The sequence below is a fragment of the Oncorhynchus masou genome, chromosome 3 (assembly GCF_036934945.1).
Source record: "Oncorhynchus masou masou isolate Uvic2021 chromosome 3, UVic_Omas_1.1, whole genome shotgun sequence".
Classification (NCBI taxonomy): domain Eukaryota; kingdom Metazoa; phylum Chordata; class Actinopteri; order Salmoniformes; family Salmonidae; genus Oncorhynchus; species Oncorhynchus masou.
Window position 1 is genome coordinate 21,167,321 of NC_088214.1, and position 14,808 is coordinate 21,182,128.

Consider the following 14,808-nt stretch of genomic DNA (forward strand, 5'->3'; position numbering starts at 1 on the left):
CCCACAAATTTTCTATAGGATTGAGGTCAGGGCTTTGTGATGGCCATTCCAATACCTTGACTTTGTTGCCCTTAAGCCATTTTGCCACAACTTTGGAAGTATGCTTGGGGTCATTGTACATTTGGAAAACCCATTTGCGACCAAGATTTGACTTCCTGACTGATGTCTTGAGATGTTGCTTCAATATACATGTATCCACAAAATTTTCCTACCTCATGATGCCATCTATTTTGTGAAGTGCACCAGTCCCACCTGCAGCAAAGCACCCACACAACATGATGCTGCCACCCCTGTGCTTCACGGTTGGGATGATGTTCTTCAGCTTGCAAGCCTCCCCCTTTTTCCTCCAAACATAACGATGGTCATTATGGCCTAACAGTTCTATTTTTGTTTCATCAGACCAGAGGACATTTCTCCAAAAAAGTACGATATTTGTCCCCATGTGCAGTTGCAAACCATAGTCTGGCTTTTTAGGGCGGTTTTGGAGCAGTGGCTTCTTCCTTGCTGAGCGGCCTTTCAGGTTATGTCGATATAGGACTCGTTTTACTGTGGATATAGATTTTTTTGTACCTGTTTCCTCCAGCATCTTCACAAGGTCCTTTGCTGTTGTTCTGGGATTGTTTTGCACTTTTCACACCAAAGTACGTTCATCTCTAGGAGACAGAACGTATCTCCTTCCTGAGCGGTTTGACGGCTGCGTTGTCCCATGGTGTTTATACTTGCGTATTATTGTTTGTACAGATGAACGTGGTACCTTTTGGAAATTGCTCCCAAGGATGAACCAGACTTGTGGAGGTCTACAATTTGTTTTCTGACATATTGGCTGATTTCTTTTGATTTTCCCATGATGTCAAGCACAGAGGCACTGAGTATGAAGGCAGGCCTTGGAATACATCCACAGGTACACCTCCAATTGACTCAAATCATGTCAATTAGCCTATCAGAAGCTTCTAAAGCCATGACATCATTTTCTGGAATTTTCCAAGCTGTTTAAAGGCACAGTTAACTTAGTGTATGTAAACTTCTGACCCACTGGAATTGTGATACAGTGAATTATCAGTGAAATAATCTGTCTGTAAATAATTGTTGGAAAAATTCCTTGCGTCACGCACAAAGTAGATGTCCTAACCGACTTGCCAAAACTATAGTTTGTTCACAATAAACTTGTGGAGTGGTTGAAAAACTAGTTTTAATGACTCCAACCTGGTTCACCAACTACTTCTCTGTTAGAGTTCAGTGTGTCAAATCGGAGGGCCTGTTGTCCGGACCTCTGGTTGTCTCTATGGGGGTGCCACAGGGTTCAATTCTCGGGCCGACTCTCTTCTCTGTATACATCAATGATGTCGCTCTTGCTGCTGGTGATTCTTTGATCGACCTCTACGCAGACGACAACATTCTGTATACTTCTGGCCCTTCTTTGGACACTGTGTTAACTAACATCCAGACAAGCTTCAATGCCATACAACTCTCCTTCCGTGGCCTCCAGCTGCTCTTAAATGCAAGTAAAACTAAATGCATGCTCTTCAACCGATCTCTGCCCGCACCTGTCCGCCCGTCCAGCATCACTACTCTGGACGGTTCTGACTTAGAATATGTGGACAACTACAAATACCTAGCTGTCTGGCTAGACTGTAAACTCTCCTTCCAGACTCACATTAAACATCTCCAATCCTAAATTAAATCTAGAATCAGCTTCCTATTTCGCAAAAAAGCATCCTTCACTCATGCTGCCAAACATACCCTGGTAAAACTGACCATCCTACCGATCCTCGACTTCAGCGATATAATTTCCAAAATAGCCTCCAACACTCTACTCAACAAATTGGATGCAATCTATCACAGTGCCATCCGTTCGTCACCAAAGCCCCATATACTATCCACGACTGCGACCTGTACGCTCTCGTTGGCTGGCCCTCGCTTCATACTCGTCTCCAAACCCACTGGCTCCAGGTCATCTACAAGTCTCTGCTTGGTAAAGCCCCGCCTTATCTCAGCTCACTGGTCACCATAGCAGCATGTGCTCCAGCAGGTATATCTCACTGGTCACCCCCGAAGCCAAATCTTCCTTTGGCCGCATCTCCTTCCAGTTCACTGTTGCCAATTTTTATTTTACCTTTATTTAACTAGGCAAGTCAGTTAAGAAGAAATTCTTATTTTCAATGATGGCCTAGGAATAGTGGGTTAACTGCCTGTTCAGGGGCAGAACGACAGGTTTGTCAGCTCAGGGGTTTGAACTTGCAAACTTCCGGTTACTAGTCCAACGCTCTAACCACTAGGCTACCCTGCCAATGACTGGAATGAACTGAAAAAAATCTGTAAATAGCTCATCCAATCTACCCCATCCCCATACTATATTTATTTATTTATCTTGCTCCTTTGCACCCCAGTACCTCTACTTGCACATTCATCTTCTGCACATTCTACCATTCCAGTGTTTAATTGCTATATTGTAATTACTTCGCCACCATGGCCTATTTATTGCCTTACCTCTCTTAACCTACATCATTTGCACATGCTGTATATAGATTTTTCTACTGTATTATTGATTGTATGTTTGTTTATTCCATGTGTAACTTTGTGTTGTTGTATGTGTCTAACTGCTTTGCTTTATCTTGGCCAGGTCGCAGTTGCATATGAGAACTTGTTCTCAACTAGCCTACCTGGTTAAATAAAGGTGAAATATATATAGATTTTAAAACCTAAGTGTATGTAAATTTCTGACTTCAACTGTACATGATCAAATACAAATCTTAGAATAAACTATTAAAGACTACCAGACCCACTGGATTCTCCAATTACATTGAATGAACTACAGGACAAATTACAAACCCCCCAACCCAAAAAAGCCTAGTGGGGTTGATGGTATCCTACATATACAGACAACAAATTCCAATTGGCTATACTTAAACTTTTTAACATCATCCTCAGCTCTGGCATCTTCCCCAATATTTTGAACCAAGGACTGATCACCCCAATCCACAAAAGGGGAGACAATTCGACCCCAATAACTACCGGGGAATATGCGTCAACAGCAACCTTAGGAAAATGCTCTGCATTATCATTAAAGGGGAATGGAAACACTTCAGGAACTAAATCGAAGCTACTAGATGTAGTCAATCCACTAATGCTAAACATGTGCATTTAACTGACATCTCTATTTTTAGTGTTTTGATCATCAACAAGATTTATTTGAGCTATGGTCAGTGTCATTTTAAATTGCCATAGTAATGACTGACGCCAGTGTCACTGGCAGGAATCATCAAATTGTCTGTGGTATTGAGTTTTCAAGCGGAGAGTGAATCGAAGAGAGTGATGTTAGGTGCGGACACCGAAGATGGCAACAACAATTAGTAATTCAAATATGAACTGTATAGCGGCAGGCTGTATGAATTGGCTCAAAAAAAGTCCCTCTGTAAGCTACCAATCGGCTGCCCGAGGACCCACAACTTTTAAAGAAGTGGCTCCATGTCCTAAAGATGAAGGACGTGCCAGCTCGAGCTAGCAGGATCTGCAGACAGCACTTCGTGGAGGTAGACTTTGAAATGAAGGGCACTTTCGATGCAAAAACCGGGAGTTTCCGAATAGAAAAGAGTCATAGGCCAACGTTGAAGCCCTCTGCTTGCACCTCCATTTAAAATTGATAGGGTTATGGTGTAGGGGTTACCGACCGACCATCATCAACATCGCTCACTTCGGAGTCAAGCAAAAGTAACGTAAACTCGTACATCGCCTTGGTCCGTACAATTGCCCTTATTTTAGCGCCCCAAAAACGTAATACTTCCAGATCAACTGTAATGTCAATACCATTGTAAAGCACAATTTCTCCCCTTTCCAACAAAATAAACGGCATGACCTAAACGCTGCCCATTTCTGCATTATTCAAGCAAGCAATGAGCCCCGTCGGGTCTTTTTAAAAATGGCAGGTGGGGAAGCGAAACTAATGCGTGATAGTGAGAAGGAGAGATGTCGTGTGGGAAAATTGATCTGTCCAACTTATCACCTGTCCAACTTATCACCTTCTTATCACCTTATCTCCTCTAAAATGTAAATAAAACACTATAAAGAGTTTAAATAATGTGTCATTACATACCTATTTGAAGGGTTGTGTCCAATTTGAATCGGGTTTTTAGGGCGGTGCTAAAGTGATCTTAAAAGTAAACAGCGGCTTTGAGAATGATGATCCTAGTTCACACCCCCGATTTTGAAGTCAACATAGTCAGCACAGTCCCATTAGTTTTCTTTGTAGCCTCATTTGAATGTTGCGGTTATGCACATTTGTATGGAATGGGGTGAGTTTACTTTTAACTAAATGGGGAGGCGATGCGAGTCAATGCAATGGAGCCTGCGGTAACGTTAACCGGTCATGACTGTTGTTGACTAGGCTAGCGTTCGACACTGGACAACATTGTTGCAACTCTAGTTGAAGGTAACTAGCTAATTGCGTCTGAAGTGTTTTGTGTAACACCCCCCAGCAAATAACATTAGCAAGCAACTCAACTGCAACTAAAATTGCAACATAGTTTCTCCGTGTACCCTTGTTATTAGGTAGTTACGGTAGCTAGCTTCCACCTCAGATAGTCAAGTACTGTAATACATTTTGTTGACAGATTTGTTTTTGTAATGTTTTGTTATCTCCATCTCATTTAGCTAGACTGAAGACGACATAGCTAATGTTTGCTGAAAAATGTCCCCGGAACATTGGAAAGAATTTACAAAATAACAGAGCAAACTAAAATGCTATTTGGCCCTAAACAGAGAGTACATACACAGTGGCAGAATACCTGACCACTGTGACTGACCCAAACTTAAGGAAATCCTATGTACAGACTCTGTGAGCATAGCCTTGCTATTGAGAAAGGCCCCCGAAGGCAGACCTGGCTCTCAAGAGAAGAGGGATTATGTGCACACTGCCCACAAAATGAGGTGGAAACTGAGCTGCACTTCCTAAACTCCTGCCAAATGTATGACCCTATTAGAGACACATATTTCCCTCAGATTACACAGACCCACAAAGACTTTGAAAACAAATCCAATTTTGATAAACTCCCATATCTATTGGGTGAAATACCACAGTGTGCCATCACAGCAGCAAGATTTGTGACCTGTTGCCTCAAGAAAAGGGCAACCAGTGAAGAACAAACACCATTGTAAATATAACCTGTTCATTTATTTTTCCTTTTGTACTTTAACTATTTGCACATCATTACAACACAGTATATAGACGTAATATGACATTTGAAATGTCTTTATTATTATTTTTTTTATTGTTTATTTCACTTTTGTTTATTATCAATTTCACTTGCTTTGGCACTGTAAACATATGTTTCCCATGCCAATAAAGAGCCTTAAATTGAAATTGAATTGAATTGAGAGACAGAGACAGCATTGAGGCTTCAAATGAAACATTCTGCAAGATTACAGGTATCAGCAGCTCGGAACGGGTTTGAAATAGTATTTAAAATCTTTCCAATACTTTGAGCCTTTCTCTAGCCTGCCTAGAGCGCCAGATAGGTGGGATTTAAAGTTTTGGGCCTAGTCTATTGGCCCATGAAGCCAGGCAAGCTCAATCAAGCACAGATAACGCATTTGCAATGGTTTGGAATAGTATTTGAACCCAGGTATCAGCACCGCCAAATTCACACCGCGCTATAAGTAGAACCCTCTCACAGGAATAGAGAGAGAACCAAATTATACCAAATTGTAGCTATTACATTTACATTTTCACAGTGTCCCATTTTCAAAAGTGTACAATTTAACAGTGATCCAGTAGAGGGACCAATGTTTAGTTTTTTCAATGTTATGGAAAGATGCCTTTTATTACCGGACTATACATGAGCTGGGTTCTGGGTCAGAATACTACATACAGTTCATTCGGAAAGTATTCAAACCCCTTCCCCTTTTACACATTTTGCTACCTTACAGCCTTATTCTGAAATGGATTAAATAAATAGAAAATGGTTATTAGAAATTGTAGCTAATGTGTATATATATATATTTAAATAATGAAATATCACATTTACATTACAAGTATTCAGACCCTTCACTCAGGTACCTTGTTGATGCACCTTTGCCAGCAATTATACCCTCGAGTCTTCTTGGGTATGTTTCTACAAGCTTGGCACACCTGTATTTGGGACGTTTCCCTCATTCTTCTCTGCAGATCCTCTCAAGCTCTGTCAGGTTGGATGGGGAGCGTTGTTGCACAGCTATTTTCAGGTCTCTCCAGAGATTTTCGATCGGGTTCAAGTCCGGGCTCTGGCGGGGCCCATTCAAGGGGATTCAGAGAATTATCCCGAAGCCACTCTTGCGTTGTCTTGTCTGTGTGCTTGGGGTTGTTGTCCTGTTGGAAGGTGAACCTCCCCCCCCCAGTCTGAGTTTTTTTTTAAATGTGGCAAATTTGTTGAGAAAAAACACACTGAAATACCTTATTTACATAATCATTCAGACCCTTTGTTATGAGCCTCAAAATTGAGCTCAGGTGCATCCTGTTTCCATTGATCATCATTGAGATGTTTCTACAACTTGATGAGTCCACCTGTGGTAAATTCAATTGATTAGACATGATTTGGAAAGGCACAAACCTGTCTATATAAGGTCCCAGAGTTGACAGTGCATGTCAGAGCAGAAACCAAACCATGAGGTCAAAGGAATTGTCCTTAGAGCTCCGAGACAGGATTATGTTGAGGCACAGATCTGGGGAAGGGAATGAAAACATCCCCAAGAACACAGTGGCCTCCATCATTCTTAAATGGAAGAATTTTGGAACCACTAAGACACTTCCTAGAGCTGGCCGCCCGGCCAAACTGAGCAATCGGGGGAGAAGGGTCTTGGTCAGGGAGGTGACCAAGAACCTGATGGTCACTCTGACAGAGCACCAGAGTTCCTCTGTGGAGATGGGCGAACCTTCCAGAAGGACAACCATCTCTGCAGCACCTCACCAATCAGGCCTTTATGGTAGAGTAGTCAGACGGAAACCACTCTTCAATAAAAGGCACATTACAGCCTGCTTGGTGTTTCCCAAAAGGCACCTAAAAAAGTCTCAGAACATTAGAAAAAATATTATCTGGTCTGATAAAACCAAGATTGAACTTTTTGGCCTGAATGCCAAGCGTCACATCTGGAGGAAACATGGCACCATCCCTACGGTGAAGCATGGTGTGGGGATGTTTTTCATCTGCAGGGACCGGGAGATTAGTCAGGATCGATGGAAAGATGAACGGCTCAAAGTATAGAGAGATCCTTGATGAAAACCTGCTCTAGAGCACGCAGGACCTCAGACCTGGCCGAAGGTTCACCTTCAAACAGGACAACGACCCTAAGCACACTGCCAAGAAAATGCAGAGCCAAGAAAATGCAGGAGTGGCTTCGGGAAAAGTCTCTAAATAGCATTGAGCGGCCCAGTCAGAGCCCGGACTTGAACACGATCGAACATTTCTGGTGAGACCTGAAAATAGCTGTGCAGCGACGCTGCCCATCCAACCTGATGGATGGGCAGATATGAGCGGATATGCACAGAAGATTGGGAGAAACTCCCCAAATACAGGTGTGCCAAGCTTGTAGCATCATACCCAAGAAGACTCAAGGCTGTAATCGCTGCCAAAGGTGCATCAACAAAGTACTGAGTAAAGGGTCTGAATACTTATGTAAATGTGATATTTCAGTTTTTTTATTTTTTTATTTTTACTAAAATTTATTAAAACCTGTTTTGGCTTTGGCATTATGGGGTACTGTGTGTAGATTGATGAACATTTTTTAAAATAAAATGAATCATTTTTAGAATAAGGCTGTAACAGTAACAAAATGTGGAAAAAGTCAAGGGGACTGAATACTTTCCAAATGCACCGTAATCATATCTGGGTTACAACCTCTTTCATGCACTTTGGTAGAGTAAGAGATGAGCGAGGTGGCGACAGCCAGAAAACCCTCTCATCCACACAGTACAGTATTGACAGTGACTCATCATTATTCTGCTCAATGTGACCCCTCACTTATTCCACTCCACATTCGCCCCCTAGAGACGCTGGTCTCCCTCACACTGCCCTCAGGCTGCATTATAATTACATTTCTCAGAGGTTGCTAATACTATGCTAGGTGTTGAGATGCTCTTTACTAGCTACATTCCTAACCCCTCTCTCAGCAGTGCTCCAACCACCCACTGAGTCCAGAATGAAGATTTATCTGAGTGGGACTTCGAGTTAGCGAGCGACAGCCAGGCTAGCTTTTAGCTCTACTTCCTCACCTGGTCTTTGCCAGGTCCACTTAATCATTAAACACTAATGGCCAACCTGTTATGTATTTGGAAAAAATCAGCTGTGCTGCTATGAGATAGCAACACTAAAAAACAAAACGTATATTTGCTTTCTGTCTGGAGGATACAAATTGAGGATGGTCCATGCAGTAAGATACAGAACTGCCTTCCCCTGTTTGTTGAGCACTATCCATCTGGAAGTAACACAAAGCACTAACGTGTTTAACACATCCAGCCAGAGAAAGCTTTTTCAAAGACATGCAAACAGAGAAATGGAGCAGAGTACACAGTCGCTATCTCCTGAGTTACTTTTAATTTGCTTACCACCTCTCGGGATGATTATTATTACATAATGCATTATTATGAATTATAACTAATACAAGTGTATTGGTTAGCATGGGGGATGTAAGTGTATGTAGTGACTGCCTCCAAACACCAACACTGATATTGTGACTTACGCCTCCAAGAATGTGGATGTTTCATGTCCCATAGCATGAAAAGACATTCATAAGTATATGACTTATATGATACATCTGACACATTTAATGATAGTTAGCTGTGTGAAACCTTAATGAAAATTGACAAGATCATAAACTGTTATAGGTTAAAACTACTGTGTGTAGATAGTCAATCACCTTAACAGCCATCCTCAATCCATATGAGTGTAGTAATACAGTGTTCTATTACATTTTTCATCAAAACCGAACCCGTGGCTGTTTAAGACTATGGAAAAATCGACCTAAAATCGAATCTATCTTACTCATGTTTTTGACTAAGAAGCACATCAATTTAGTTTGATTGTACTCACATTGTGCTTGGTGAGAGCTGATATATTGGCTGCTATTGCTTGGAGCCAATCTAGGCAATCTTCAGCAGTGGGGCACGTGATAACCCCACTGCAAACCCCATCCACAGCTATGACTTGAAATGCATGTTTCCTTTAGAAATCAGAATCAGACAAATATACTTTTTAGTAGTGGTTGGCACCAATTCATTATGATATTAACATCGATATCAATATGAACAAGGCATATCTCAAAAATGTTTTATCCTTAGTCAGGCAAACAGCTTGTCTGTCCATGTATTAATCATAACCCATGCCCTCTCAATTTCTATTCAAGAGAAATAAGTAACAGCCAAGCAAGCTTTGCAGCAAATGGAGGAATCACTGTCTTATAGTGCCTTTGGAAAGTATTCAGACCCCTTGACTTTTTCCACATTTTGTTACGCGACAGCCTTAATTCTAAAATGGATTAAATGAAACAATTTCATCAGCAAGTTTTTAGACATTTGTGCACATTTATTAAAAACAAAAAAACAGAAATACCTTATTTACAAAAGTATTCAGACCCTTTGCTATGAGTCTCAAAATTGAGCTCAGGTGCATCCTGTTTCCATTGATCACCCTTGAGATGTTTCTACAACTTGATTTGAGTCCACCTGTAGTAAATTCAAATTAATTGTACATGATTTGGAAAGGCACACGCCTGTCTATATAAGGTCTCACAGTTGACAGTACATGTCAAAGCAGAAATCAAGCCATGAGGTCAAAGGAATTGTCCGTAGAGCTCTGAGACTTGTGTCGAGGCACACATCTGGGGAAGGGTACCAAAACACTTCTGCAGCATTGACTCCATCATTCCATCATTCTTAAATGTAAAAAGTTTGGATCCCCCAAGACTGTTCCTATAGCTGGCTGCCCGGCCAAACTGAGCAATCAGGGAAGAACGGCCTTAGTCAAGTAGGTGACCCAGAACCCGATGGTCACTCTGACAGAGCTCCAGAGTTCCTCTGGGGAGATGGGAGAACCTTCCAGCAGGACAAACATCTCTGCAGCACTCCGTCAATCAGGCCTTTATGGTAGAGTGGCCAGACGGAAGCCACTCCTCAGTAAAAGGCACATGATAGCCCGCTTGGAGTTTGCCAAAAGGCACCTAAAGGACTCTCAAACCATGAGAAACAAGATTCTCTGGTCTGATGAAACCAAGATTGAACTCTGGCCTGAATGCCAAGCATCACGTCTGGAGGAAACCTGGCACCATCCCTACGGTGAAGCATGGTGGTGGCAGTATCACGCTGTGGGGATGTTTTTCAGCGGCAGGGACTGGGAGACTAGTCAGGATTGAGGCAAAGATTAACGGAGCAAAGTACAGAGAGATCCTTGATGAAAACCTGCTCCGGAGCGCTCAGGACCTCAGGCTGGGGCGAAGGTTCACCTTCCAACAGGAAAACTACTGTAAGCACACAGCCACGACAACACAGGAGTGGCTTCGGGACTAGTCTCTGAATGTCCTTGAGTGGCCCAGCCAGAGTCCGGGCTTGAACCAGATCGAACATCTCTGGAGAGACCTGAAAATAGCTCTGCAGCAAACCAAGTTTTGCTTTGTTATTATGTGGTATTGTGTGGAGATTTGAGTGGGTAAAAAACTATTGAATCAATTTTGGTAGAAAATGTGGAAAAAGTCAAGGGGCCTGAATACATTCCGAAGGCACTGTAACTGCCAGTGGCTGACCTCTCCATTTGAATAGTCTCAAGGTATTTACAGGAGACAAGTCATCCTAACACCAAGCCCCCAAAGTCCCTCGCCAGCAGACCCCTCTCAAATAGACGAGGCACAGGGGCCACTGAACCTTCAGCAGTAGTGACAGAGAATGGCCCCTGGCTGTGTTTTGACAACAAACATTCCCCGGTCCCCCGGCTGCAGCCCAGCGCTGAGCTTACCTGCAGACGTCAGAGCCCGGGATGTGCTGTGACAGACGGGAGTGGAGGAGAGGAATAAGGCGCAGGTCCACCCATCTCTTCTCCCAGCGGAGCCCAGGGGACGTGGGCCAAGATGAGCAGGACAGTGAGTCCTAGAGGGGTTTATACACACAGAAAGAAGAGAACACCTCTTAGTTTAGTTCTTCATATAGTATCAATAGCCCAGGATTGTTCATGATTCATACAGGTAGATGTAGATGCAGCAGAAGCTGTGTGCAAGCCATAGTTCAACTACTGAATACGTTGTTTCTTCCTCTGGCCCAGAGAAAGAGTTAGAGCACCCGGACTGTCACCGTCTGCCTGTGAATGCCACTGCGGAATAACAACAGCCTACTGGCATTGTTACAAGAGTTGCATAGAGACAGATATGGCTGAGAGTTGTACAGAAAGGAGATCAGTCTCAAAATGGGTTGGGTTAAGAATGCTAAACTGTACCGTATTGTTAGGATGGTAGTTCAGGTGTAAGCCACTGTCGCACAGAGGGGAGGACGTTCCACTGCTCTGGTCACTTGGAACACCTGGGAGAAGAATGACATTCAAAAGTTATTTATTCAGTCATTTGGAAGTCATATCATATCTTCTTTAGCCTTGGTACAATATCCAGAACTTTTATGTCTAGCTCTATTTCAGGTAAAAACTATATTCAAATCAACTTTTCTTTCCAGCTCTTTTTCAGAGATAATTATACCAGAGACAAATAATAGTCAATGCACGAATCATCATGTAATCCATGTGCAGATGGAGTTTTTTTCTACAATCTTGTTTTATTTTCTCTCATCATATCCTTACTGAAAATAACATACAATTTCAGGTCTTATATTTCTTTGGAGGTTTCTAAGATGCACGTACATGTGCAATCTTCACAGAGGGGCAGTTTCAGAAAAGCAGGTGTCTTCTTCAAGAAAGACACAGTCAGAGTAACTTCCTCTCCGGCATTTCGCAAAACCTGCACCTGTAAAGAAATATTTGGTGAATTTACAATACTGCCATAGGACTAGGTCTGTTACTCATCTCAACCACGTACTTGGATGATGGATGTAGTACAAATTCCCTTCTTAGAACAAGTAGATTAGATATCAGCTAAAAACCTGGGAGATTTATGCAGCCTCACACATTTAGGAGGTTGATACACACAAATCGGAAAAGGTGCAAAACTCATCTTACATGCCCCAAAGATAAGGTCCAAAACGTTAAACAAGATAAAGTGGTGTTGCAAGTGTTTGCAGCTTCAGGGAAATATCAAATATTAAGTTGGCAGCTGCTTACCGCTTCCTCGTGGCGATAGCTTCGAACATTTATTCCATTTATCTAAAAACAAACAGTCTAATTGTTAGTAACAATAATATCCAATCCATTCAACTGATGATAGTCATGATATGAGGTGGCTCAGTGAACTAATATATCATATTGTGATCCATCCGCAAAGTGTGAAGGAGTTGGAATTTGATCAGACATACGTGAAGTACAAATACTGAATAACCGAAAGACAGAAGAAACTGTCAAAATACTCATCCTTACCTGGAGGATCCCATCTCCAATAAACAGCAGCCCAGACAGTTCAGCTGCAGACAATATATTAGATATTATTACGTTTGGGTAAATAAACCGTGATTCATAACTCATAGTGAAATGGAAACAGAAAACAACAAAAAAGGAAGGCTTACCTTTTTGCTCTTTTGATATTTTTGATATCACAACAGGGATTTTGTGTTCTGCGCCTCCCTAGGGGGTGAATTATATAGTTATGTAGTTTGTTGCACAAACAATTGAAGGAAATAAACAGAGGGAAAAAAAGAGAAAAACTGTTGTGTCTTCCCCAATACGATACTCCATTAGTCTACTGTTGATATATCAATTGTGGCTTCAAAAGATCAATGGCATTAGGTAACAGTAAATTCAATGATAGAATAGGCAGAAACAGTCTAATCAATGGAGATCTAAATGACCTTAATGCTCAAGCCAAAACCTCCAATCGTCTGTCTTCTGATCGTTACAGTTCTCTCCTACAAGGAATCAGATGGAATAAAGAGGTGTTTATTGTGGACATACTTACGAGTATAAAAGTTTACCGTAGATAATACAAGTATAACAAAGCTGACAACGGAAAGGCCCATTTTAAAAGGTATTTTCTCTCCAGTCATGCTCACACTTCACTCTCATGGTTCCAAATGTATCGTCTGCCCGACATGATATATTTTTCTGGTAATTGAAACATCCTTTCCCAAGGCATTTAATTGTACATGCAGGGCAGGTCACTTACACTGGAATAAAAGGCTTCTCCTGACACACAGATGACATCTTGCTCTTGAATGGTCAGAATGTCTTTAGCCAAGTGCAGTCGAATATTGAAAGGCTCCTCGTTACCATCTTGCAGCAGATAAACCCCAGTCTTTGTCTGCAAAGTAAATCAAAGTGGGAAAATCATGTATCGTTCTTCTTTGTCCAAATTAACTGGCCATGAAATGAAATCAAATGAAAATGTCAACAAATTGTAAAGACATTGAAGAGACTTGACAGAGTGACATGTATGATGATGTCTTAGTATTTTGTGTTTTCTTTCTTTATTTGGTCAGGCCAGGGTGTGACATGGGTTTTGGTATGTGGTGTGTTTTTGTCTTGGGGTTTTTCACAGGTATTGGGATTGTAGCTTAGTGGGGTTTTCTAGCTTAGTCTATGGCTGTCTGAAGTGGTTCTCAATCAGAGGCAGGTGTTTATCGTTGTCTCTGATTGGGAACCATATTTAGGCAGCCATATACTTTGAGTGTGTCGTGGGTGATTGTCCTTGTTTCTGTCTATGTGTTACTTTGCACCAGTATAGGCTGTTTTGGTTTTCGTGTTACGTTTCTTGTTTTGTAGTGTTTGTGTTTAGTTGTTTTTTATTAAACATGAATCTCAATAGCCACGCCACATTTTGGTCCGACTCACTTTCGCATAAAGAAAACCGTTACAGATAATGATAATTCTTCTTAGCCTGTTCATTTCAAAATGGTGACAATGCCCCATACATAATGTGAATTCCACTTTCAGAAAGCTAGTAACCAAGAAAACCATTTAAATTACATTGTATCTAAAAGGTTTCGAAAATAGTTATTATTCGTGATCACATCAGGGGGGAAAAATTTTCACTAGTGTTTATATTGCATACATCCTCAATATTATGTTGCAATTGTGTTTGATAATAGGAGACAGTAGAAATATAGTTAAGCTAATTAGGTTAGTTCTCAGTAAATAATTTTCAATAATTGGTTTGAATTACATGCATTTTCTATGCACTGTGCTATAACATTAATCAGACTAAAATATATTGTTGTCTTGGCCCTGAAAATAAAAATCCCTATTTGATACTTTTCCAAAACCAGATAACTGAAACAATACGCCTCTTAATCACAGACAACAGAAAAAAAAGATTTACAATCATCTAATTTAATAAATCTCCAATTAAATAATCAATCTTCATTTTGTCTATCCATCTAAGGTCTTGTGGAATTAAAACGTTTAAATAAATTATGCTCAGTCACCAGATATGCATTTCTCTGAAAGGAATGAGAGAAATCATCATCATATCCCGTGATCCATTTTAAACAAGCTGATCTGCATACATTTGCATTCTGTATAGCCAATTCCCCACCAACTAATTGGAATGCATGTCCTGTCCTTGAAACTACGTTTAAGTCTAAATAATAAAAACACCTTCACCTGACATGATTACATGATTTAGGTGCTCCCGAGTGGCGCAGCGGTCTAAGGCACTGCATCTCAGTGTTTGAGGCATCACTGCAGACACCCTGGTTTGATTCCC

The 14,808-nt window shown here is 41.3% G+C and overlaps 1 protein-coding gene across 1 annotated transcript in view; it reads right to left on the reverse strand.

The window, feature by feature from the left end:
- LOC135512604 (gamma-1-syntrophin-like) overlaps positions 1 to 14,808 on the reverse strand; it is a 40,909-nt gene that overhangs the window by 13,971 nt on the left and 12,130 nt on the right. Inside the window, exons 4-12 of the mRNA XM_064934805.1 lie at positions 13,270 to 13,404; positions 12,956 to 13,012; positions 12,674 to 12,731; positions 12,528 to 12,571; positions 12,276 to 12,317; positions 11,859 to 11,961; positions 11,445 to 11,527; positions 10,971 to 11,101; positions 9,057 to 9,186 (exon numbers count right to left, since the gene is read on the reverse strand). Of these exons, the coding sequence (XP_064790877.1) occupies positions 9,057 to 9,186; positions 10,971 to 11,101; positions 11,445 to 11,527; positions 11,859 to 11,961; positions 12,276 to 12,317; positions 12,528 to 12,571; positions 12,674 to 12,731; positions 12,956 to 13,012; positions 13,270 to 13,404 (783 nt within the window). The remainder of the gene's footprint in view (positions 1 to 9,056; positions 9,187 to 10,970; positions 11,102 to 11,444; positions 11,528 to 11,858; positions 11,962 to 12,275; positions 12,318 to 12,527; positions 12,572 to 12,673; positions 12,732 to 12,955; positions 13,013 to 13,269; positions 13,405 to 14,808) is intronic.